Source organism: Ooceraea biroi, chromosome 11 (genome assembly GCF_003672135.1).
Source record: "Ooceraea biroi isolate clonal line C1 chromosome 11, Obir_v5.4, whole genome shotgun sequence".
Classification (NCBI taxonomy): Eukaryota; Metazoa; Arthropoda; class Insecta; order Hymenoptera; family Formicidae; genus Ooceraea; species Ooceraea biroi.
In genome coordinates this window covers 11,267,258-11,293,441 of record NC_039516.1, presented here as the reverse complement: position 1 = coordinate 11,293,441, position 26,184 = coordinate 11,267,258, and the positions used below count along the sequence as shown (strand labels likewise).

General features: G+C 45.5%; 1 protein-coding gene across 1 annotated transcript in view; it reads right to left on the bottom strand.

Moving 5' to 3' along the window:
• The window catches only part of LOC105278731 (protein single-minded), a 185,801-nt gene that overhangs the window by 15,696 nt on the left and 143,921 nt on the right, over positions 1–26,184 (bottom strand). The window contains exon 4 of the mRNA XM_026973956.1: positions 15,100–15,189. Within this exon, the coding sequence (XP_026829757.1) occupies positions 15,100–15,189 (90 nt within the window). The remainder of the gene's footprint in view (positions 1–15,099; positions 15,190–26,184) is intronic.

The window sequence follows — 26,184 nt, the reverse complement described above, 5'->3', positions numbered from 1 at the left end:
ACACTCGGATGCGTGCAATCTCCGTTCAGGCCACGTTTCTCGTCATCGATTCACATCGTCGATCGTAAAACTCCGGATCTCAATAAATACGAAAGAGAAGAAAAAGGGGACGCGGGAAGGGGGCTTTCCGATGAAACCCGGCAGGTAAGCGGGAGAGATGGCCTCCCCGCGAGGAGGCCGAGTGAGTCCCGGCTCGCCACAGGATCCCAACGAATTTGAACCACTCTTTCTGCCTCTTTTTCTTCTTCTCTTCTTCTACTCGTTCTATTCCAGCTTCCTTTCCTTTCCCTTCCTTTTCTTCTTCTTTTTTTCTTTTCTTCTCGCTCCTCTTCTTTTTCGTCGACGACGACTTCCTCTAGTCGCAACTCTGCTGCGATCGCGCGATAGAGCCGCTCTAATTTTAATTTAGGGCTACACACGATTTCCGTAGTAACAGGGCACGAAAGAGCGGGGGCTTGTACCCTAGCCGAACGCATGGTGGACATATAATTGCTCGGCCGTGTTCCTCACGTTTGTCCCGCGGGCCCCGCGTGCCCTGCGTCCCGGCCCGCACGCGTGTATATTTAATATCAGGCCGGCGGCGGGAATAAACCTCCGCTTAATTTTCATTGATGATGCACGACGCGATCGATTATTATTTGCGTTCCTAAAACGACTTGTTTATCCCGTTTGGAAGCGAATCAAGGGAGATTGCTACCTCGACTCTCGTGCTCTTACTTTTCTCAGGTTGAAATCGATATAGGGGCCTTCAATATAGGTGCAGTTACTTATGCACACAATTGAAAAATCAATGAGAACTGTAACAGTCTGCAAATGTAAAAGTCGTGTTCTTGTTGTCTGATCTTTAGGCGTTTTATTCCAGCAAATTCAGACGTTGAAATTTACAGGATACCAAGACATTTTGTGATAATGTTAGAAGTTTGTAGGAAGAAGAGAGGTTTATGACTAAAGCCTTGTATTACAGAGAAATCGATTGCAAATTCGCCAAAAAGTATACAGCGTGTCTCGTCACGCGAACATAAAGCTGATTTCGCGTTTTGTGGTATCAAGGAGAGATCCGTTTCTCGTAACACTATATACATATTATAATCGGAATCGTATATCAATCCGCAGTTTATTGCGCTGTTACTCATTGATTGCCGTCATTATCCCGCCAGTCGTTCAGTTTGAAAAATATCGGAGCACACAGTAGACTTTTCTAGGATACGCTGTTTTGCATAACGTGGTCGAGGTCAGCCGGGGTATTTTTAACCCCTAACCACACGGTATGCATCGCCCGTTGCACAGCGTTACATTCGATCTGACTGCACCCTCGCCGATACTTCGAACTTTACGATTCTCCTCCACAATTTCCACAGCAGAAAAAAATATAAAAAATAGAACAAACAAGAGATACGCGTGTTTGCGATCACGAGGTGACGCTCGCGCTGGAAATCATCGATCGATGAGGGACAAACGAAAGTGTAAATCATCCTTAACGCCGTCGTGCGGGTACTTATAAACGGTCTGCAATTACATCTTACGTCGTAATAGTTTGTCGTCACGTATCCACGCATAATGGGGCCTCCAATCTCGAGCGATCGTTCTCGTTAAGAGGCCTAATCGCAAATTATATTTTAATCGCCGGTCGATACGAAACATGCTCTCTCTCTCTTCCTCTCTTTCTCTGTCTTTCTTCCTCGACCGAGTCGAGGACTTGACGAGGATATAATTGCACGCTCACGTGCCCGTGCTTCTTACGCGAATCATAATCGGACCGCGTGTCAAGCGTCTCTGACGAACGTCGGAGGACGGCCCCGACGAGCCCTGATTCGTATCACGGGAATAATCGATGTAATTCCATCCCCTTTTCATCCCCTGCCGTCGCTGCGTTAGTTTAATGCCATTACGTTTTCTCGGTAAAGCGTTTCAGGGAATCGCGGAAATCCTCTCGCTAGTGATACATACTAAACGCATTTGTATCTTCTCTTCACTCCGCTTCCTCCCGCGTTGCTGAAGCGGAGAGGAGCGTAATACGCGCGCGACTCTGCTGATGCGCCGTTGCGATTGCCCGCGCCGCTCCGCATGCGAAATGCAACGTTGTTCTCGTTTCCGCGACGTCAGGCTTTAGCGTTATTAATTGTCACGAATATGTACCCTCTGGAAATTAATAATTACGTATTTATCAACGTTACGTACGTGCCAAGATTTGTATTTCGCGTCAAGATTTTGACTTCCACTCGATGTCACCGCGATAACGTTGCTTCCGATAAAAAATGGCTGTTTTCCTTGGGACGTGCATAAATTTTAATTAATCAACGTCTTTGTTTTTCTTTTTTCCCTGATTCGTTTAACGGATCTGTGTTCATCGAGATACGCCGTCACCGAAATTGAAATCATTTCAACGCGAGCGTCACGTGTGTGTTTCGCGCATATGTACGTGTGTTCGACCAGCCCGCTTGTCGACGTTAAAACACCGTTTGCAAAGAAAGGGTTTGCAGGAAAAAGTCGCGGCGCACTGTGAAAAGTTAATCAATTCAGTAGCGGATGCGATATCAGCCCCGCGATATTAGCGGAATAATTATGGATTTCCTCGCGATCGACTTAGCCGAGATCGCGCGCGAGTTCCGCGCGAATCAGCATTGCGAGGTTCATGCTGAGTTGCAAGACACGGCGAGAACATAAAGGCTATAAATTATATAGCGCTGGTTGCACACACGTATGCCGTCATTGTCCACTTAATTTTTTAACACACCGACTGCACAGCTAATTTCCAACATGAGCATGATAACGTTAATTATTTCTTACAGGAGTATATATTAAAAATGATTTATTTTATTTCCATTCGACATCTCGTAAGTAGTTAATAAAATTATTCCTAAAAATTAAACCTATTTCAATGAATTCATTATATCTGAGTGATTAAAACTATTATTTAATTGAACGCACCGGTGAATTAATCACGCTGCTCGTCGCGGGAACTCGCAGAGTAAAAGGATGAAAGCGGCACTACTCCTACCAGAATTTAATTAGATGTGACAATATAAATAATAAGGACTCGAGATGCACGGTTGAAGCCCTGCGCTCATTGTCAGCACGCTTTATTTTTCGCCGCGCGGGATTTGCATGCGGCTGCTTTGCATCGCGCACGACGCTTTGTAATTATGCAATTCGAATTAATTAAAATACGCACGTTATCGGTGATCTAGATGCATCTACTTATCGATCGCGGATGCGACAAACGCTCGCTGGGAAGCAGGAATCCCTGTTTGACGGCCGCGGGGTCAATGCAATTATGCACTGTTGCAAATTATGCGATGTTGGATTTGCGCGATGTATGCGACTTGAAATGACAAGCACATGGGCTTTTCCGCACGAAAATACACCAAATGGCAACGTTGCTGCGCCTCGTATGCAATTTTGCCGTGTAATTAGCCGGAATCGCGCTAATTTAGGCCGACTAAATCCTATGGCGATTAAACCCTGTGGAAATCTACCGGCGTCCTGAATACGAAACGAATTTTGCCTATCTGCATTCGGAATTGCTCGTTTTGTCTTAATAACGTCGATAATAACGCGCGAGTTCTGGCACCGGACAGAGATCCGTAATTCTCTCAATCGCCTGCGATTTTCTGCGATATTCGAGAGATTGAGAAGAACCCTCTTTGCTCTCGCATTACGATTTCTTGTGCGATTAATTAATTGATAGTTGGTGACATGACAGTTTGGTGTCATTCGCACTTTTCCGCTGCTCTCGTCGCCAGCTTTTCTCTGTTTCTCTCGTTTCCTTTTCTCTTTACAAGGATCTTTGGTCTCTCAAGGATCGTTCGTCTCTCTTTCCCGCCTTTTTTCCATGCTCAACGAGCCGGGTCCCAGAGAGAGGGGCCAGTCACCGGTGGATGGCCGGCGTGGCGGCGACGACGGGCGGCGGCCCGGTAAGGCCCATCCGCATAACGTTTGTTACCATTGCTCGTTTAAATAATCTCGAAACATGCATCCACGGGGGTTGCGGGACGCGGCCGAGATGGGGGCCCGGGCTCGCGCTCGCGCGGTCACGGATGGCTTTACGATCGGCCCTCGTCGTTAATTAAGAGCTTGTAATTATTTAGTGGTGGACGTTAGCGCACCCCCGCCGGCATCGGCGCGGTCTGAGCTCTCTTTCTTCCTCTCTTTCTCCCTCGTTTTCTCGCTTTCTCTCTCTCTCTCTTTCTCTCTCGAGCGGGGACTTGATTTACATTCCTGCGAAGAATGCGTCGGCCTCGCCTTCCTTCGCTCTATTTTCTTTTTCTACTCGCAACACCCCCTCCGTCCGCCTCCAACCAGCGTCGTCCTCCGCGCGCGCAGGACTCGCTCGCCTGCGTTTCTCCTCTCACGCGTGTCGGTCGGTCGGTTCATCCTCGTTTTTCTTCCCGTCCTTTGAACCCTCTCGTCGACCCTCGTTTCGCAAACACGTGAGAGACTTCGGCCGTCGCGTCGGTGACATGATTTGAGCGGGATCGATGAACCTTCAAACTGAGAAAGAAGAGACACGCTACCACGAAGAGCGCCTTATGTTGACCGAGGCGAAAGGGCTCATCTTTATTTCAGGAGAATCCCATATGACAGGGGGAAAACATTTTCAATATTCAAGATGATCATGATAATAAAAAATCTGGGATATTTTTAAAAGAATATTCTCATCTTTGTAAGAGAAACAAATGGTGATATTAAAAATATCAATAAAATTACGAATAAAATATTTTAAAACATTTACTGCAAAAGTATAAGAGAAATCTTAGCTGTCGATTAAATGAATAAGACAAAATAAGGCTCGATTAATCGCTTCAGCTTTCTAGCGTAAAGAGAATAATGCAAACCAGCTGTTGTCGTAGGGCCCGGCGGAATTTTGACTTCGCGAGGAAGGGACAGAGCGCAAGGGACCGCGAATAAAAGGGACAGGGAGGAAAGAGGACGCGTGACACACGGAGACCTCGAATCATCGATCGTGCGCGCCTTATCCTTGCGTCATGACAAACGAGCAGGCGGGCACGCGTCACGAGGAGGCTCGTTCGCTCGCTCGCTCGTTCACCCCCGTCGAACTTGAAAATCGTTCTCGCGATATTTCAGTGTCAGTGGAGGCAGGTACCGAGGGCACCGCCGTGGGTATCCCCGGTGGTACGTCCGGGCACCGCGGCGCGTCGGCGACGACGAATAAATCCGGCCGGACACCGGACGGAGCCCCCGGTGGAAACACGATTCGGCCCCGGCGATCAAAGGACCCGCTACAAATTGAAACAAATCAGCCGGGTAATAATAATTAATCCGCGCCGCGCATTAATAATCGCGCCCGGCCCGGACTGGGGGCCCGGGTCCAGCTCGACCCCCGTGCCGGCTCGTCTTTATCGCGATCATATCGCGAACGTGTCGTATGGCGAACCGTATGGCGAGTGTCGCGACTTTTGCGCGAAAACTGATATGGCCAAGGGGGAAAATTTGCGAGACGATCTGGAGGGATGAGTTGAGTCTTGGATTTTCTGACGTAATTGCTTCTCTCGTCGATTGGAGTTCTTCGTAGGGAGATGTGGGACCCCCTCGCAGCATTGTCAATTGCAAGGCAACGTGTTAACTTGGAGTTACGTAAGTGCGTCGTATATAACGCGCGCGTGCAATAATTATAGAAATGCGAAGGTAAAATATAATGTACGAGCGGCCTGATGTCACGGGTCAAGGATTAATCACAGCCACGTAAGGATGAGGAATTTCGGGATTGCGTGGAAAGAGACATTACAATCTCCACTGCGGTAGTGCACCGTTAACACCACACATATATAATAGAAAATAATTTTTATCAGTGATTTACGAATGCGAAAAGAGAGAAATAAATAAATCCGCATTTGAGCAACAAACAGTTATAGAAAATGCGATGTTCTAATCAACTCCCATGTGATCCTCCCTCTATTTTAATCTTCGGAATGTCTCTCCAACACCATCGATACGAATGCAACATCATGACCCGTTACACCTCCGAGAGTGCCTCCTCGCTGGATCGGGACCCAAAGGGGGCCCTCAATGGTTACGACGAAACGTGCACATACACACACACACACACACACATAAATTTGTACCTCGGCGTTCACCCACACACATACATAGTACATGTAGGGGTCGCGGTGGAGGTATCGCGGCTTCGAAGTTGAGCTCTCAATTACACCGGAGAATTATGAAGCTGCGGCGCGTTCGGCCGACTCTCGGACCAACTTGCCCCCTTCCTTCCCCTCGTCTGCGTCCCGGGTCCTCGGTTCTTTGTAATCTGTTCCTTCTCCCTCTGCATTATTCCCGATGCCCGCGCGCGGGCCGAGAAAAGGGGTGAAAGGCGAGAGCGCTCCAGGGCAGCCCGATTGTGTCTTCATTAGCGACTATTAATTGTCAAAATGTGCCACATAATTCAGTTCGCGCGCGAGAGAGCTTGCTCGACCCCTTTCTCTCTCTCATGAACGGACGTGCGAGATCACGCCGTATATATCGGTTAACGCGCTCAATTGATTCTCGCAGAGGCACGGGGAGGCGAAGGGAAGGCGTGGGGAGGGAGGGGAGACAGAAAGGGCCCCAGGGCCCTAACCCCACGGTGAATCATCCCGCGATATCTACGTGGTGCGGCGCGGCGCGGCGCGGCGCCGAGACGCGCCGCCGACGTTTCCGAGGGAACGCGCGGTTCGTCGGACGCGGGTAATTGCTAATGGGTAATTAATTCCCGGATAAAGACGGAGCGACTCGGCTCGGCTTGACCCTTCGACGCAGGTACGCTACGATTCTCACGGGAGACTATCTTTTTGCACTGGCTTGGCAACACGACTCGGTTAACGGAGGACGACGCGAGAGAGAGATGTCGAATCGTACTTTGCGCGGTACGATCAGCACGATGGAGAACGGGGATTAATGCAGATGTGAGGGGAAACGATTCTAGACGGTCGTGTTGCTCGATTGGAATTATTCATATTTTCGAAAAATAATTGTCATGTTGATTAATCAAGATTAATCGCGAGATCAGACGGAGAAGAATAGTTTCGCAAGTTTAATAAGGAAATATAGTAATGCGCAAACTCTTCGCTTTATTATCGAAAAAGAAATATTGAATGTTTAATATATGTCTTCTATTAATATTCTCGATTCTTGGTTCCTCTCCCTTTCTCTTCTCTTCACATTTTCTTCCTGTACCTCTTACACGCTGTAAATACGTTCGAGCAATTATTCATTCTCATTATTCACATTAATGAGCGTTTGATAGATGCTTTCGTACGATCGCCAGCGCAATTTCCTCTCTCCAGAAACTCCAGCTTGCCGAAACGCGCCTTCCCGGTGCAGCCTCATCAGCACGGTGAATTACGCCGAAATATTACACACGATAATGTAAACGTCGTCGGGATTTATTCGCGCCCACGCGGGCAAGCAGAATTTACGAGAAAACGCTCGTTCAGCTCGCGCGGAACACGCGTCACGAGCTTTAACGTATCGCCGCCGACCGCCGCGTTCCGCTTGGAATTCCTTCTTTTTCGTCGACCCTGTCGTTTCGCCCGGTCGTCGTCCTCATCCTCGCATCATCACGGAAGCGTCCCTCCGATCCGATCCGGCGAGGGAGATAACGGCACAAAAGTACGAGCGTGTTCCCCTTCGGAGTCACGTAAGTCGCGATCCTTTAATACCTCAAACGCTAACGAGAATCGCGGACGCACGATTTCCCGCGGGCTGCACGCTCTTTATTTAATTATCATCCACTCTCTCGCGGACACGATATCATCATGATACCCCTGCGCCTTATATTCCGTCGCGAGTTTTTAGGAGACGCGTGCAGCAGTGAAGCCTTCTGCCGCTTCTTAAGCAATCTTCAATCTCCCAAGAGCGCATTCAACCCTTTCGCCGACTATAGTCGTCATTCGTAAAATGATATTAGATATATCAGACTAGATGTAGATGATGATCCACTCTTAAAAAAGCCGTGGTAAATCAAATCGAAATCATTGTTGCCTCTTTTCCGCGACGCTGATTGGTTATCTCGATTAGGACTGTTACTTTTGATAACTTCGAATATTCGCGTTGTGCGTTATGTTCAGTTTAGATTACCATCGCGCGGCTGTCTTCGCGTGGAGGTTAACAATTTGGGTGTGACAATTGTGCATATAATAAATAATAGATGAATATTATTCGAAAATATTATTAATATTGAAAACTAAAATAGCGCGCGCCTGTGTTGTACTGGTAACAATATAAATATCCCAGAACTCCTCGGAAAAAGAAAAAAATTTTTAATGGCTAGAACTTCTTCATTTATTGATTTAACGAATTTTAAATCATCGAGAACTCTAGGCAATATGCCAAATAATAATATGGATGCCCCAGAACTCCTCGGAAAAAAAAAGTTTTAGGGCTAGAACTTTTTCATTTATTGAATTAACGAATTTTAAATCATCGAGAACTCTAGGCAATTTACAAAATAATGAAATATCATCAACTCAGAACTTCTCGGAAAAGAAAAAACTTCTAAGGGCTAGAACTTTTTCATTTGCGTGTTTAAAGGATTTTTAATAGTCGAGGAATATAGGCAATATGCCAACTACCAATATAAATATCACAGAACTCGGAAAAGAAAAATCTTTCAAGCTCTATAACTCATCTAAAATATGATAAAATTTTCAGATCTTTCTATAACTTTTTCATTTCTAAATATAAAGGATTTGCAATAGTCGAGAAATCTTGGTAATATGCCACTTAACAATATAAAAGTCTCAGAACTACTCGGAAAAAGAAAAAGTTCTAAGGACTAGAACTTTTTCATTTGCGTGTTTAAAGGATTTTTAATATTCGAGGAATCTAGGCAATATGCCAACTAACAATATAAATATCACAGAATTCCTCGGAAAAGAAAAATCTTTCAAGCTCTATAACTTTTTCATTTCTAAATATAAAGGATTTTCAATCGTCGAAAACGCTTCGCAATATGCCAAATCCACTTTTAAAAAAGCCGTGTTAAATGTCTTCTCGTGGAGGTTAACAATTTGGTAGAGTGTGATAATTGTGCATATAATAAATAATAGATGAATATTATTATTCGAAAACATTATTAGTATTGAAAAATAAAATAGCGCACGCCTGTGTTGTACTAGTAGAATATAAAATAATGATAGGTTTGAACAAAAGAGATTTAAAATATTGTTTCTAGGTAAATTCCATTTGGTTTTCAAACTTAAAAAATCAAATGGTTAATTTAATGAATTAAAACAATAAAAACGTGATTCTACTATTTAGATGCGTAACGCTGGCGGTCTGTTATACGTTATCGTAGTTTGCGATCGCTATTCAGCCGACATTCGCTTAAAAGCGATATCTCGCGCCATTCGATTCTCTCCAAATCATTTGAACGCGCACGATTACGTGATTGCGCTGCATGCTGCGGTCCGAAACAATTCATCCTGGAAAGTGACACGTGTCGTGCGTTTCAACCCCGTCCTGAATCACGCGGGCGACGCGGCGTTTCACGCGCCTAATGGCAATTAATACGCGATCGCCGCCGCAGATACATAAACGGGGTAACGGCGACGTATAACTCACTGTCCATGGGCTTTCGTTAAAGCGTTATCACCCGCGAGACGGAATTTCTCAGGAATCGCGAGACTTTAATGGCACCAGGTACTCTGTTATTATTTCTTATAAATTGCATCTCTAACGAGCCTCTAACAAACTCGCGGCACTATTAGGTCCTCCGATAGATCGCGTCATGAGTGTGTTATGCAAATTGCACGTACCGCCGCCGGGAATGAACTGATGAACGAAGCGATTCGTTATATTACCTCTTTTATCTCGATATCATTATAGCTTCATATTTAATTCTCTCTTACGGGAAGCGTGCCCTAATTAAGCTCGTCACATGTCCGGCGAGATTAATCTGCAATGCATGGTTTTGCGTACAACTGGAATTTTTCGTTCAAATTTGGTAATAAATTTTTTATAAGAGAAAAGCGTAAATAATATTTCGAGATACCGCGTCTCGGAATCCGAGATGTGGCTTAGTTACACATTGTAATACGTATCAAACATGCATAGAAAATTCACACGCTTGATAGGAACACTTGAGATTTAGTATGTAACTTTTTCCAAAATTTCCATACTTTTTATGATTAAACATTTACAAGACCGCTGGTATCTTTGCAAGAGTTATCCCCAATCGCATCGTTCGCCGCGTTTCTACCGCGTGTAGAAACGCTCGAGATCGAGAACCCCGAGTAAATATGAAATAACACGTCGCACACGGCAAAGAGGCTTACCCCGGGGGGAAACCCTACCTCCGTCGACTCCAAGGTCTCTTTTCCCTGCACCACTCTCTTCCGCCACTTCGCCTCTCCTCCGCTCCTCGTTCTCTCTCTTTGCTTCGCTCTCGCGGGCGATAAGCACCCTTTGACCTTTCAGTAAAGTTATTACTTTTATCCGGCGCGCGGGTCACGGGGCATAAAGGCTCGTTGAGCATCGAATCGACTCTATCAGTCCAATTAAGCGGCGTGCGGGCCGCGCGAGCAATCGCGAAACCGCGCCTCAAAACCCACCCCCTCGATCCTCAAACCTCCTCGGCCGGACTCACACCCTCACTCGCTCGCCGGTTCCAGCTTGTCGCGAGCTTTTTTATATTTCTCGCGTGAGATATGGAACTAAAGAGCCGGCGAGAAGGGAGACCGCGCGGCTCAACCGCCTCAACCCGCTCGTGAATTACGCGAGGAACATTGTGGCTCGACGCCTGTCAGTACGCGGTTTTTCCCTCGCTCGCGTACCCCTGGAGGGTTCGCTCCACGGTGCTGATGTTCGTCTCGAGCTTTTCGCGAACTTTACGCGTTCCCTCGCGAGATTGTACAAAGTTTGAACATAAAGTGAACGTTTTGATGCGAAAATGAGATGCCAGTCTCCGATTTTCGAATTCACAGATTCTGAACAGGTAAGAATGAAACAGATTGTACAGAAATTGCGTGAATCGTACACTTCGTTTCCCGACGTTCTCCGAGTTTCTTAATCTTAAATCGCGAGAGCGAGCCGCCACGTTGCTCCTTCGTTTTTCTTATCTTCACTCTCGCTTAACTTGAAACTTGAAATCGCTCGTAATTTGATTAAACTTGTGTTCTTTTCCAGTTTATATGTTTCTCAGCAAGAAATCCCGCTTTAATTAAGTCGAGACTTGTAAATGTGCCGCACATCTCGCACTAGTCGGCGAAGGGAGATTAATAAGTTATTCTTGCAACACTCATCGATATCCCGACATAAGCACAAACGCAAGATAACGGTTAAAAGAGGACGGAGCATCACGATAGGTATTGTGAAAAAGATAGAATTCAGCCATTTTCACCGCCAAGTCATCGTGCGAGGATAATCGCGTAACGTATAGCGTTCGAGGGGATAGTTTTTCATAACGTTACCTAACGCTTCCTTAAAACACATCTGATGAATGCGCTGTTAGGTTCGCGTGCGTTTGCTCGCGTTCCTAAGTCTCAACGAGCACCTGCACGAAGACCGAGCGGGATTAGTCTCATTACAGATGCAGATGAATGATTTTCGTAACGGTTTTGGATCGCGCGGGTAATGATTCGAGGAGATTTAATTAATAGGTATGTTAAAAAATATATCAATGCATTTGTAAAAAATATGTGTTTATTCATAATTGCGTATTCAAAGAACATACAAAGAAGAAAACATATAATAATATAATTAAAATAAATGTCAAGAAGAAAGCGAGATACATGAATAAATAAATTGCACATTGGGAAGGAAAAGTCTTTAGTATTCTTTAATCATCTGAAATCTTTAACAAATAGAAAGAAGGAGGGTTGTGGAATGGAGCACTATTAATCATGCGAAGAAATTTCGTCGCGTCATTCTTCGTCATTTTAAGCAATCCCCGCGGCACAAAAGATAGAAGGCGAGATCCGCGTCTGTGGATATAATGACCACACAAAAGTCAACTAATGTGTGACACAATGGCGGCAGCCGTGGTTCAAGGGGGTGTATCAGATTCGAAGGGTAGAAAGAAAAATCGTATAACGAGACGCCCATTTTCCTCGAACGCCACCTTCGTGCGAAGTCATCGTCCTTGTTTTTCTCAATACATCGTACGGAGTGCACGGTGCCGCGTTGCGTGCATTGTTACGTCTCAATGGATACTCGCACGAAGTTGGCGTAATAATCCAAGCTCGTTAAAGAATACGGATGAAGGGTCTTTCGATACGATTTCTCTAACTCGTCAGGTCCGTTTACGTCCGTAAGATTGCTACCGCGGTAATCGGGAAATCCGTGTCACAGGGTGAGCAACGCGTTACATGCATGTGTATGAGTAAATGAATAATTATTAAATAGTTGAAGCAATTTTTAACGTAATTTTGTGTAAAAAGAAAAATAAGTATTTATATATTAACATATATCAACACTGAACGTATATTAACATCGAAGGAAATGTTATCAAGAAATTTTATCTATTTTATTTTTAATTGTCCTGCCGAAATCGCAATTCGTGCTCTTCGTCGCGCGAGCGGGAATCAATTTCCACGAATGCGAATAAATCTTTTCCAGGAGGAGAATATTAAGCGAGTGCACGATTCTCAGATACCAGGTCCCTTTGATCCTGTGAAAAACTGACGACGAAAATTACGTGGCGTACGTTTTTCCCACACAATCGCACACTTCCCGCATGCTTTTCGCAAGAAGTCGATCCGACTTCCGTCATTCCCAGCGAAACCGGGGCGAATGATTTCTGTCGGTGATTTAGAACCTGTGTGCATGCACGCACACACATACATACGCAACGTGCATGTCGCGCGGGGAGTATTTATAGAAGGAAATCTAGAACGCTCCGTATAACAAACCACTTCTTTTTTTCCTGTTCTTTTTTTTTGTTGTCTCGGATATGCGGTCATCGAGTCAGAAAATCATCGTCCGCTATTTTCTGCAATTCATACTCGGCTTGGCGCTCGCGTGCGCCCTGTATAGAGAGTCATCGGCTCGGGAAATCATCATCCGTCATTTTTTACAATGTATGCACATTGCGCTCGCGTGCATGCCCGAGCCTCCCCATCTCTCTCTCTCTTTCGGTGTGTACCGAAGGGACTCGAGTGACGGCATTATGCAGCCGGGTAGTCGATTACTTATCCCCCGGTACAGGCAGATGGATGATTCTTTAATGCGCTTTCGCATGGACGACACGGCCGGCGATAGCGCGATCCGATCGTCCGGTATTCCCAGAACAGAGGATGCAAAAAAATGACATACGTCGCGCTTCGGACACCTCTCGCGCAATTTCCAGCTACATAGAAGTTGATCTTACAGTTAGAGAAGAGATCTTAGAAGAACGCAGACACGATCTTCTCATCCTTCACTTGACAGACTGTTAATTATTAAAAATTAACTTTTACGAGAACGAGCTATTTTAATTATCAGTGCCAATCATCATTTTATTGCAAATACTTGCAGCTACGTTCAGAAATCGTCCGTTTTCTTCGTTATGTTCTCCACAATGAAATTCTTCTTCAGGATGAAACCTCGCCGGAGTCGGTCGCCGGAAGTGCAGAGTCCTCCGATTCCACGCGCCCCCGAGTGACTTCCGCTCAACAAATTCGGGCATCTTGCGCGGTAACCGTCAGTTCGAGGAAGATTTCGCGAGGGCGCCTCTGAAGAAACGCTCGTTTCATCGCGGGCGCGTATCGCGCGGAATTCAAGAGTTTCTACATTGTGTACACACGCTCTCGCGTGGAACCAATAGCCCATGCTGGACTGTGGTTACGCACAGCCGCTTTATCATTAAAGGGGGAAACCTCCGACGCGGCGTGTTCGTCGGGTGCCCGCCGAAGTATTCAAATGATCGTGTGCGCGGAGGAACGCACCGGCCCGCGGCGGTAGCAATCGAATGTGCAACAGTGTGGATCGCGGCCTCGCAATTAGATTCGGTCCGCGCGGTAAATCGGGATCGGTATTCCGTAGTTCCCACACCGCGTGAATTTCTCCTCTCTCTCTCTTTCTTTCTTGGCTGTCGATCGTGGGGACCCCGGTTGATTCCGATGCGACTTAAATAAATATAAAATCGCCGAGGCGAAATCAGCTCCTTAATGAGCCCGCGCCAATTACCCGTCGTCATAATTAATAAGGAGACGTCGGAATTCGGATCCGAGATCCCTCTCGTTCTTGGTATCGTTTGTTATTCGACGTCTCGGGAGCGAATAGCGACAAGCAGCAAGGCAGAGCATAGTACGCGCGTAGACTTGCATGAATTAGCATAATTGTAATCATCGCGATCGAATGGAGCGGCGGGATTGCCGTCTGAATAACGCCGGCTCGTAAAAATTGCGCGGAATTCTAATGTCCTGTAATTCAGCCGCTTCCAGGGCGAGCGCGCGATTCTCGCAGGACGATGCAACTCGATCATGCATTTCTTGTATTGCAGATCGTAGCTTCTGGATGACTCCGATATTTACGTGTTCTCCAATAGCAACGTTCGATTTTGCGAGTCACCGGTCGATTGTAACACAAGCACGCGTTTTTCTATCAAATTTCTTGAGATTAATTTTTGAGTGAATTTTACTACAGATTAATAAATAAATAAATAGATAGAGATCTCTTTATTCAAGCGTCAGACAGATTTGTTGAAGCCCAGCAACGTCGAAGCTTGTTGCATGATTGCGTCAATGACCGAGTGTTGGTACTGAAAAATGTATGCCGGCCGTCAGTCCTGATAGAAGGGTACATTGTCTCGTGAAAGGGATGATGTTCGGCCAAACGTGACACACACGTACATGTATTATACTTGGTGGACTTGACGCTGGCGTGACTGCCGTGTATTGGGTGTGGACACACGGTGACTGAAGATAAACTAAGGTGACGAGGGGCTGAACTATGTCTAGAATTACCTCGTAATAAGGGTGAGCCCACGGGGAAGGCCAAGTGTGCAAGCATTCGCGATCTATAAATAACGTCGCTTTTTAAGCGACACGCGAATGACACCCTGAATACCGTCAGATTTACTGAAGATTGTTTCCTTGCGCGATTGATTTCGTCAAGTGTTTCGAGCAGCGAAGTAATTTTATAATTTTGCTGAATTATATTAATTAATTATTTAGTTATTACCTGATGGAAGCCAAGGTAACTCTCTATGCTGTGGGTAGCGAAGAACACTTCCCCGTCGCAAGTCAATATTAGCAGGAACCCGTTCAGTGCCTGAAACAGAAAAATCGTCCACCGTGATCAAATCAAGATACACGTGTAAAAATAGTTTTGAATAGAATTCTTGCGAATAGAAAATTGTACGGACACACGTTATTAGAACACGCAACACTCATTATATAAAAATGTTACGTACCACCAAGTGTACGAGAAAAGGAGCGAAAGTATACTTTAATATCGATGATATTGATGCAGTAATCATATAATAACAATGCTGAATCGCTAATTATCCGTGAATTGAAACTACATGGTAAAATAATCCGCGACCGATCATGAACGGAAACCGAGGGACTGCTCCGTTTGCATCAGAGGGGGCCAAAAGTTCAAGAGGCTAATTCGCGGCGTGGATAAGTTGAGGGCACTGCAAAACATAGCTTTAGACACGTACATGTAGTTAGACGTACACTCGTAAACGCAGCCCACGAGAATAGAGCGGCGGCACGAGAACGAAAGGGTACGTTGCCTTTTCGAAAGCCGGAGGGGGGCTAGGCGTTTTGCGGCGTCGGGTAGGAAACGTTTCGGAAAGTTTTCTCATTTGTCTGCTGACTCGATACCGGTAAATACCAAACGAGCTTGCAATCCGAGTGTACACCTCGAGGCCCAAAATACCTGTTACCCTGATTTACATGTATTAACTAAGACTTTCTCAACAGAGAATGAGAGAGAGAGAGAGAGAGAGAGAGAGAGAGAGAGAGAGAGACACGTGTTTCCGTACTGTCATGTAATTAATAGACATTTTTTAATTTTTACGAGCGCTATCGGAGTTGCAGAATGCAGTAAATGCAGCATTATTTGAAGTTAGATATTTATTACCTGAAATTAAATTTAAAAGAACGAGAAGAAGACAATATCGTTGAAAGTAAGTTAAAGTTTATTATTTTTACATAGAAAAAGCATTCTTGCAATCCTTATATTTGTGTGATTATTCAATATACAGAGAATCAAAAATATAATTAACTGCGCGGTTTACATTTAATAAAAGGGGAAATTCAGGAAAGCCCGGTTTTCCACTTATCGCGTGATCGAATGCAATTATGGCAGTGATAACGGAGTTTCCTGAGGAGAAAAAAGGAGAAGAAAAAAATACAAGTTTTGGGGCAAATGAATCTTGAGAACAAAGGCCGCCCCATGACGATAAGAATAATTCAAGGACGTAATCCGACGTGGCGCGCGCGATTAAGGTTTCCGAAATACAGGGGCAATTTCGAGCCGCCACGCGAGAATAGTGCGCCGGCACGAAAACGGAAGGGTGCGTTGCCTTTCGGAAAGCTTGCGAAGGGTGATGGCGAACCGTTGTTTCCGCGCTGAAAACGCCCCAGGAAAGTTTTCCCATTTATCGGTGGTCCCGATACCGGCAAATACCAAACGAGTGCTCTCTTCTCTCTCTCTCTCTCTCTCTCCGTCTCTTTGCCTGTTTCTCTCTCTTTCTCTGGTCTATCTTTCCTTCTCTCTCGGTCGAATGCGGCGCATCAAAGCCAAAAATATCCGTCCCAGTTTTAACAGTCTTCGGCCCGCGCCACTCCACAACGGTCGAAGCGGGGTGGAAACCATTTAAAGCCTCGTCCGCTCCACCGTTTCGCGAGTAAATGTGTATTGTTTTGTTTTATTTCGCAGTGGCGGTGCCAGGCACACGCCAGACCGGGAACTTATTGTTCTGAAATATGACGAGTCCTGAAACCGACCGGAGCCGCGGAAGAAAAATGGTAAGCGCACCAAGAGAGAGAGAAAGAGTATACGTGAATACCCAAATCCATTTTCGATTATTTCCGTCACCGAATATGGAATTTTTATCTCGACGGCAAGTTTTTAACTGATCTGTTAATGATTATTATAATTTAATAAAATAAAGGATGTGGAATCATAATTTGATCTTTTATTTGACCCACATTGTTCATGTGACAATCCAAGTGCAGTAATAATTCATTTCCCTTTTCATTGTTTTTGCGCTCTTTTAAATTTTTTAAATATTTTCTTTTCACGCAGATTAACTCTATGGACTTAACAATTCTCAGATAAGTCTATAAAAGAGGGATATATATTCATAATAGTATAAGAAATGAGAAAGAAAGAGATCCGCAACGCCATCGTACATCGAGTCGTACGCGATCCAGGTGCGCAGGTGCCCTCGCACCTGTTATGATTAAATATGTCACTGTGTCAAACTCTCGGTTTCATTTTCCGTCCGCGGAACAAGGGTCGACGAGGGGGTTGCCACGAGATTCCGCCTCGCCCTCGGTAGCGTGGCATACAAAATGGCACGCTTCCGTGCAATCGCATGCGCGGATGCTGCGTTTCGATTGGTTAATCCGCGGGGTGGGCACCCCTTCGGCGTTGCGTCAATACGGATGTGCGCGCGAGTCGGAGCTTCGTGCTTTCGTCCCGTCCCGTCCCTTTCCTTTCCTTTTCTTCCCTTTGCCGTTTCGCTCCCCGTGCTGTACCGCGTTAGGATACTAAGCCGTAATGGGATTTTCTCTGGGCGCGCTTCCCCTTTTTCCATCCCTTCGAAATGGCCGACATGGCCATTCCGCGAAGAGGCATCATCCCGCGAGACTCGTTCACCGTTACTACTGTAATTGCAATTCGTTCGGAAGGGAGGGTAATCGAGTTTTCCCTCAATCGATCGACCGGCAACCCAGTCGGTCTCTCTCCCTTTCTCTCTTTCTCTCTCTTTCGATCGTAATCATTTTGTACGTCGTGTTAACACGCGGATGCGGAAAAAGAACTTTTGGTCCCAGAAACGGGATAAAAAGTTGACTGATATTTTAGTATCGGTGATATGACGTACATTTATGGATTCTGAATGAAGTGTTCATCGAACTCGCTGGAAGTCGCGCGAGTGCGAGCGGTCATCCGGCGATTTGCCGATCGTGCCCGTGACTGCCGAGCGACTCGCACGAGCGAGGAAAATGGAAAGATTTCGTGCGTGAAGTATTATTGGCAACCCGCTAATGCGATGGAGTCAAGGTGAGGATGAAGGGGTATTAGAAGTTCACGCTTGGACGGAACACGCGAGTGCACTCGCGAGTGGCACGCGACTGATTCGCCGTGCGGCTCACGCGAGATATAGAAAACCGCGTGTGTATCTTGACCTCCTCTTCCTCCTTCCTTTCTCTTCTTTTTCTCATTCTTCGAAGAGAAACACCCGCGCTTCCGCGATGCGTAACTGTGCCGGGTTTAATACCGGATTTAACGTCAGCGAAAGAGCGGACTGAACAATCGCAGAAACCCGGTTATTTCGTAATGTATCGCAAAATTTTTCACAATCGAACATAATCACACTTGCATTTGAATTTATTTTTATTACATTATTAATTGCTATACATTATTAATAAAATACATTATTAAGTGCTATGCTATCAATTCTCTCTATATAATATAATGTCAATTCTCTTTCTCTCGCGAATAATTCGTGGGAAACAATAACGCGATACTGCACTTTTGTCAAGGTTTCAGAAGAAAAGATAAAAGATAAAAAGAAAGAGAGAAATAAAGAAGGAACTCGTTCACATTGAGAGGTCGATATGGGTATCAGAGATAAGCCCTTGCTGGACACGGATTTTCATGGGTTTTCGTTTCCATAAAGCAGGCAGAGTCTTTACGCGCCACGCGTTCACCGCGCGTTCGTTATCATTACGATCGCGTATATCGCGCACCGATTAAAGAGGAAACCGGCATCTGCATTAGCCGTGGCTGCCTCTCGTCGCCGTTTTATCCCGTTTTGACCGCCTCCCGTTATCGGGACGACTAATTGCGTTCGCGGCGCGCGAGCACGCGACCGACCGAAACTGGATCGGCGCTGTGAATGCGATCTGCCATGGAATTCCACAATTCTGCCGCCGTCGGAAGGCTCGACGATAATTCCGATAAAATGTAGACCACCGCTGCACCACCGAACGACCCAGAATCGCCGCCATTCCGCGTGGCTTAGGAGAACAGGCTGAACAATCGAGCACCAAAGGGGCAACCGACAATCAACTGCGAATGCAGTTGGTAATACAAAAAGAATACAAAAGATTCTAAATAAAAAGAGCAAGCAAAGATATTTGTATGAATTTTGAAGATGTTTCCTTATAATATATAAATATATAATAATTATAATAATATATAAAATTTTAATTAACAATTTTCCAAAAGCTTACACTCCAGATAAAAGATAGATCTGTTCGCAATGCAGATTGTGAAGGCAATACAATTGCAAAACTGTCTGTAGATCGAGATCTTCATGAAAACACGTAGAAAATATTTTTCACGTCGATCATCGCATTTTCCTCCGTTGCAGATAAATGAAACAACAATGACAAATGAGGGAACAAAGTTCTCGTCGAATTTGTATCACTCACAAGCCCCGATTTCAACCCCGAGCGGAGGACCCGCCGTGAACGTCCGGGCTTAAGGTCGAGCCTAAGGTAGGAGCGAGCCCGGGCCATACGTAAGGCTTAGGAGAGGGTCGACGTGGTATCTAAGGGAGGAAAGGAGCACGCGATCAATACGGGAAGGACTAGCGGTGCCAGACCAAGGCGAGCCCCGTCGACCGCCACCAACCTAACCCTCACATCATCCCATCCCATGCAACCACCCAACCTACAGTTACCTTTGACTCAGCCCACGTCTCGCTTTCCTTTTCTCTTACCCTCTACCTCTCTGTCTCTCTTTCTCTCTCTTCTTCAGTGACTGACTCACTGTCTACAAGTCGCGCGAATCGGCCTCTCGGCTCGATTTCCGCTTGTACCGTTTCATCGACGTCCTTGACTCCTGATCTGACCGAAAGCATCCCAAGGCTGGTATCGTAAAGTTCACCGAGCGGCATCAAACGGGGTCGAGTTGCCTGCGTCTGAAACGGCCGATGGCGAATATTTCGCGGAGACGCAAGTTATGGCCTCGACAAGGCTAATAGGATCCCGTGCGATTATATGTACGTCCGGCCGGGATAAGCCGGGCGCGATAAGGCCGCGCGCATAATCTGAATCTGATATTAGGACGTTAAACACAAGTAATAAGACTAATGCAAGCTGAGATAATAGCGCACCGAAGATCGAGCGGGGTATCGCTATTATCTTCCATTAGAAGGCTGATATAACGTTGATAGAACGATAAAAAGCAGAATACACTGTACGGAGATCCGGTCCATCGATCAAATCCACGAACAATTTTCTTAAAAAGTACTGGTATACCGAATTAAAACAACTGTTATTTGTAATTTTGCAGCGCCAGAAAGACGAAGCGTTGTCTGTGCGAATAAATTCTTGCGAACCTCATGGAATTAAAAACTAGAAGCTGAAATATCCAAAGCAAATTCAAATATACTTCTATCCTATCAATTTCGAGTATTGAATATCCAAATATGCGCGCTATAACAAAGAAAGAAGAATTAAATCCATTAGCTCGAACAAGGATGGACCAAGGTAGAAAAATAGACAAGAATGTCGCGAACCATCTTCTTTTTTCGACACGATCGAAGCCGGCGGATTCGCCGATGCATTTTGTCGGTGGGCAACGTGCATTTAATGGCAAACTCTGCAAAGATCCGATATTACCTTACACGACGAGCACACACGTGGCCAAGTGCACGTCTGATATCATTGAACCGGCGCGCTGTGCGTAATTGCCAGCTGCCACCATCTGGCCTCTACTAATTTCAGGATTAGTAAGCCGCATTGCATTAATGGTTACGCCGCAATTATGCGAGGCTCGAGTATCCGCCGTATTCCATAAAACGTAATTGGAGTGGACGGCCCGGGGTTTTCCACTAACCCACCTTTTCGCATTGCGTTTAATGTCCCCGCGAATTTATCGTTATGTCTGGGCGCATTCCAGACGGTACGACCGGGCGCCTTCCCCTTCCTTTATTGGCGCGTCTTCGATCGGTTTATGCGTCGAATCTCGGAATCGGAGACACCTACGTGATTAGCATAATCGCGCGAGTCGCGACGAAAAATTATAATTAACGTTTGTTAAACGGGCCGCGCGCGACAAGCACAAATGCATTGCCCGCTCTCTGTTATCGAACGGATCTTTACGTTTCTTAAGACACTCGGGCCCGTTGCTCTGCAAAAGCAACGAGTTTTCGTTAATAGGATTCTTTCGCATCCCACTGCATAATTGGACAAGGATGTTAAGCAATAATCGATGAAGTTCACGATGCAATTTTGCAAAAGATGCGGTGCGTTCTCTGCGCATGCTGCAAAATGTTACGCAAAACTGCCGCGCTTTACATTTTACAGTTTATATTTATTTTTTGCTCTCCTAAATTTGTCAACTATGTCACGTTAATGTTGTCTTTGCCTGCAATCGCCGATGGCGGTGAAAGCAACGAGGGCGAATTAGTTGAGAAAAAAGAAGTGCAGTTTCGCAGGAAACGTTGTTTATGCTCGTAACTTTTGCGAGATGCGTCGGGCAGCTGGACTTTCGCGCTAAATCCGATCGATTTAACGGCGAGCAATGCTTTTCCTCTCCCGAGATCATTTTTTCTTTTCTCGATGTGCCCGTCGTGCTTGCGTTTGCGGCCTCATTTTCAACCCTTTCACGGCTTAGCGCGACCTTAATTAACCGCGCACGAGAAATCCCCTTTTCTCTGCCGGAAACTTTCCACGTTTGATGACTGTCAATAATCGCAATTATTACAATTATTCAATCAACGGGATATCGCTATTTACTCCTGTGTCAAGCGAGCGCCGCTACTTTTACTAATTTATTATCCATTTTCACGTTCGAATAGAGAAAGCGAAACGCTTTCGAGGAAATTACAGATATTACTTCGCGCAGATTCAGGCGCATTGAGCAACTGGATGAAAACTGAATAAATAGTGTGTGTCACGTTTGTAAGAATATATGCTCGCGGATAATATCCATCTTTTTAATTGCATTTTCAAATACTTTTTTCTTTTAGTTAATCAATCGATATTAGAAATATGAAGACCACTGTATTTCTTTCCAGCCTTTCTATTTATAGCAATTTAAAAATAGTGAAAGGATCCTATCTTACGATAACGAATCTTCGCCTTCCGGAATTGGCTTAACATTGGCGCGGAATTGGGTGCTTGCCAAAATAAACTCACTGTTCTGCCCCTGTCTATTCTCCAATATATAGAGTAAGAGGTCGATTCGCCAAAGAGTCACGGCCAAGAGAGTTAAAAAGTTGGATGGCCACACGTGCCAACTGTGTATACCACATCAGTCACACGTCGTGTACAATGCTCATTGTAAAATATATTCGAATGCGGTAGAATTATCCTCCGTGGAACTATCCGCGTTGCTTCGCAGATTTGCGAACGTGTAAATCATTTAATTTAATTATCTTGTCACTGCGACGTCTCCCATACTTAGAAAAGACTACATTTATACAGAAAGCGCAAAACATATTTTAATAAAAAAATTGATTAATGATCTATCATTCATGTCTTCATTAAGATCGAACGAAAAAAAAGGATTTCCATTTCTCCAAACGAAAGTAAGCTTCCTCATTTACAATTTACTCGTACTTGAAGACAACAAATTCGATTGTCAAATTTGATTGCCGATGACGGAGATTTCTGCGTTGGGAATGTCCAAAGTCAAAAACAAATAGATTACAGATTTATACATCACGAATACCCAACGATAATTCAACGAAATTCGGGGATCCCATGCACCATTGCACTTCATGATGCAACGCAGCCACGCTTCAGGAGATCATCTCTAGTGGCTCATCCGCGGTTGCTCAGCAGGAATCGCGAACTTTCGGCCGGTTCAACGACTAGAGAAAACCACCGGCCGTCCATCGGGTTCCTACTGCTGCACGCGTACGTGGAGCAATCAGCAACGGAAAGCAGAAGGCTCGCCGTGCCGTGGCAGACATGCAACCATCAGCAACAAGTAAGACCTTGCAGCACACCGCTACACCTTGATCAGCCTGGCCGCACTTATACGTACGTGTTCTCCTTCTTCTTTCTTTGTCTAGCAGCTGGCTGTCTCGCCAACTCGCAAGCGGAATCCGCTCGGCTCGGATCGCTCGGCGCGATCGCATCGCTCGTAAGATGCGATCTAAAATCGCACGGCGCGACATGTCACGCTCGATGCGTCGATGGAGGAGATATCTGATTGACGCGAGGACATTCACACTTTCCTTCGCTTCCGGTTCGATGTAAAGAAAAGAAATACTTTCAGATTACCCGAATGATGATGAAAATCAACCCGCCGCGATAGATCATAGCGGCAATATTTCTACGATTACGATATCGAGGTATCGATATCATGGATGATTTTGTAGATTAATTTATACTCTTGCGAAAAGATGGAAATGAGATACAAGCAATTCAATTTCCGGTCTGACTAAATCATCGAGCTTTCGGGAACCGAAGAATAAATGATTTTCTAAATTCGCTGCTACACATGTAGTAAAACATAATATAAAAAATAACATAACAGAAATTAGAATTCAGAACGAATGCCGTGCGGCGTTTCGGATTCCGTTACGAAACCTGAATGATCATAAGTATCCCACGTCTTCTGTTCCCTCCCTTCCTACGCCCAACGATTGCAGATATTCTGCGGCTGTTTTACCGCTCGCTTAATTCCATCAAAAAAAACATGTGATTTATCACGTAGTTATCATAACGTTATTAGCATCCTCAGTCGAGCTGGAAGCGTAGATGCAGTAGCGGGACCGGAGCACCGGGAGGGCAGAAGAGGGTTAGAGAGCGAGAGCTCCATGGCGGGAGGGCGGCGGGGGGGAAAAATAGCTCGGTTATGATTACGGGTTACCGGGTGGCGGGGGTCGCCCCGACCACACGACCCTCTTTTACCGCTACCGCACGGCGGCGTGGCTGCCGCGTATTAATGCGATACACGATAGCCCTGGTGGCTATTAAATAAAAAATATGAGAGCAAAATGGCCGCTTTCGCGGCGATACGTCACTGAGAGGCGTGATTTGTACCGAAGCCCGAGTTGCGCGCCGAGGCCGGGCTAAAAATTGCTCGATCCTGTATGTGGTCTGCCTAGACGGGGGGTTGCGAGGGGGCTCCCCTTCCTCCTGCTAGAGCGGGTTCGCTCGCGAATTTCGCCCGCAGTGCTCTGCGTATCAACAACATAATGCACAGGTTCGTTGCATTTTGATCGTCCGTCAGCGCTTTAACGAGTAATCTCCGCGGCGGCCGCTACGTTTCGTACAAGCCGGGGCACTGGCTTTATGGGCGCCCCGCTCGCTCCTGCGCGCCCTTTATTCCACCCCGAAATTCGCCGTTCCGTGAGCCAGTCCCTTGATTGATCCACAGCCGGACTTTCATTCAGCACAAATCACATTGGACTCGATTTTCCTCTTTTTCATTCTCAATTTAGCAATCTTTTTAGTATTTTAGGTGTGTGCAGAAGTTCTAGTCTTTTTTCCGGCGCTCTGATATTATTATTAAACTGCAAATAAATTCTCGCTCTTATATATTTTTGAAGAGTTGGCGTCAGAGTTTGTAAAATGTTATATGTGATATAATGAAATGTTATACATGTTATATGTGAAAATTGTCGCGGAGCAATAGAAATATAATAACAAACTGCGGCAATGTGAAAATTATCAGGAAAAGTCTGCGCCACGACCGTTCGCATAATGGCGTCGTTCCGCCGCGAAAAAAGCGGCCGATCGCATATTTTTCTCGGCGGCGCTTGGTAGCGGTCGTGCAGAAAAGTTTATTCGAGTTTCATAAAGGAGCGAAAGAGCTGAGAGCCATGCGCGCTCGACGGGGTTCCCGCGCCATGTATCGTGCGTTCGCGCCGGGTGATAATTTCCGAGAGACGACAGAAATGGATTGGCGAAGTATGTTTCGCTCAACGATCGAAAAATCCGACCAACCGGGTAATCAGCGTCTTATTGGTTTACTTCGGGGGACAATCGCTCGCACCAATTTGCATCGAAGATTAAATTGCGTCAGCTAATATCATCAAGAAAAATATAAAGTATCTTTCACGAAGTGATTAAATAAATATATGGATATTTTTTACGAGTCGATGTGATAGATTTTATGCAACAATCTATTGATATTAGTATAAAAATACTCGAATGTATTCAATTTTTGGGTGTAAAATTAATAAATTAATTCATGCGTTAATCCACAAATGCACATTTTATTTCTACCTTGCAGACTCTCTGTAGAGAAGCGTTTACAAAGTCTCTACGATAGTTCCTTTATTATTTTTAGCAACCTCTCGGTCTTTCCTCCGTGCCGTGGATTGCGCGCGGGTTCGCGAAAATGGCGGTGTTTAGTGTGGCGAATTACCGGCGACCGACGGTTTCGTGTCGAGTTGATCGAAGAACCGCTTTCGACCCGCTTGAACCTTTTACGTCGGAGATTCGAGAAAAACGATTTCTCCCTCTCACTCACTCACTCTCTCTCTCTTTCTCCCGCTTTACGCGCGCCACGGCAGAAGTGACGAAAAAGGGCAGTAAACGTTTTACGCGAGGAAACTTTCGTAGAAGTAATGTATCCGCATACCGTTTAGAGAATAGTAAGTATTAAAGTAGGAAGGTACCTCCTTGCACGCTAACCACGAAAAACGATACTACTTCTCAGCGCGGTAAAAGAGGGAGAGAAGTCTGTGTGTATTTGATTTCAGCTGCGTTTCTTAAATACTTGGCATTTAGCGCGAAGAATTTCTTTCGCGTGCTTTCGTCCTGTACGTTGTCATGATCGTGCGACATTTCTCACGATTGACGCTACATCAGTCGTCGTTAAATTCGTCGTGAAATCCGAATTAATGTTACATAAATCCCCGATCGCCGCCGGATGTATTAATATTACTGCAAAATGCGTTGCATCGAAACGTTGCGTCAACCCCAAAAGCGCTGATCGTGTATCGTTACGATGAAAAACGATAAAAAGATACCGAGTTTATATTTAAGGCTGGCGATATGAATGTTAATTACGTATGTGACTCGACGAGTGGCTGCTTCTTCTCAGAAGGGGTCCCCATTATGTTCGTTTCGCGCGCGTTTGCCTTCTTGACACCATAACGAAGCAGCGGCG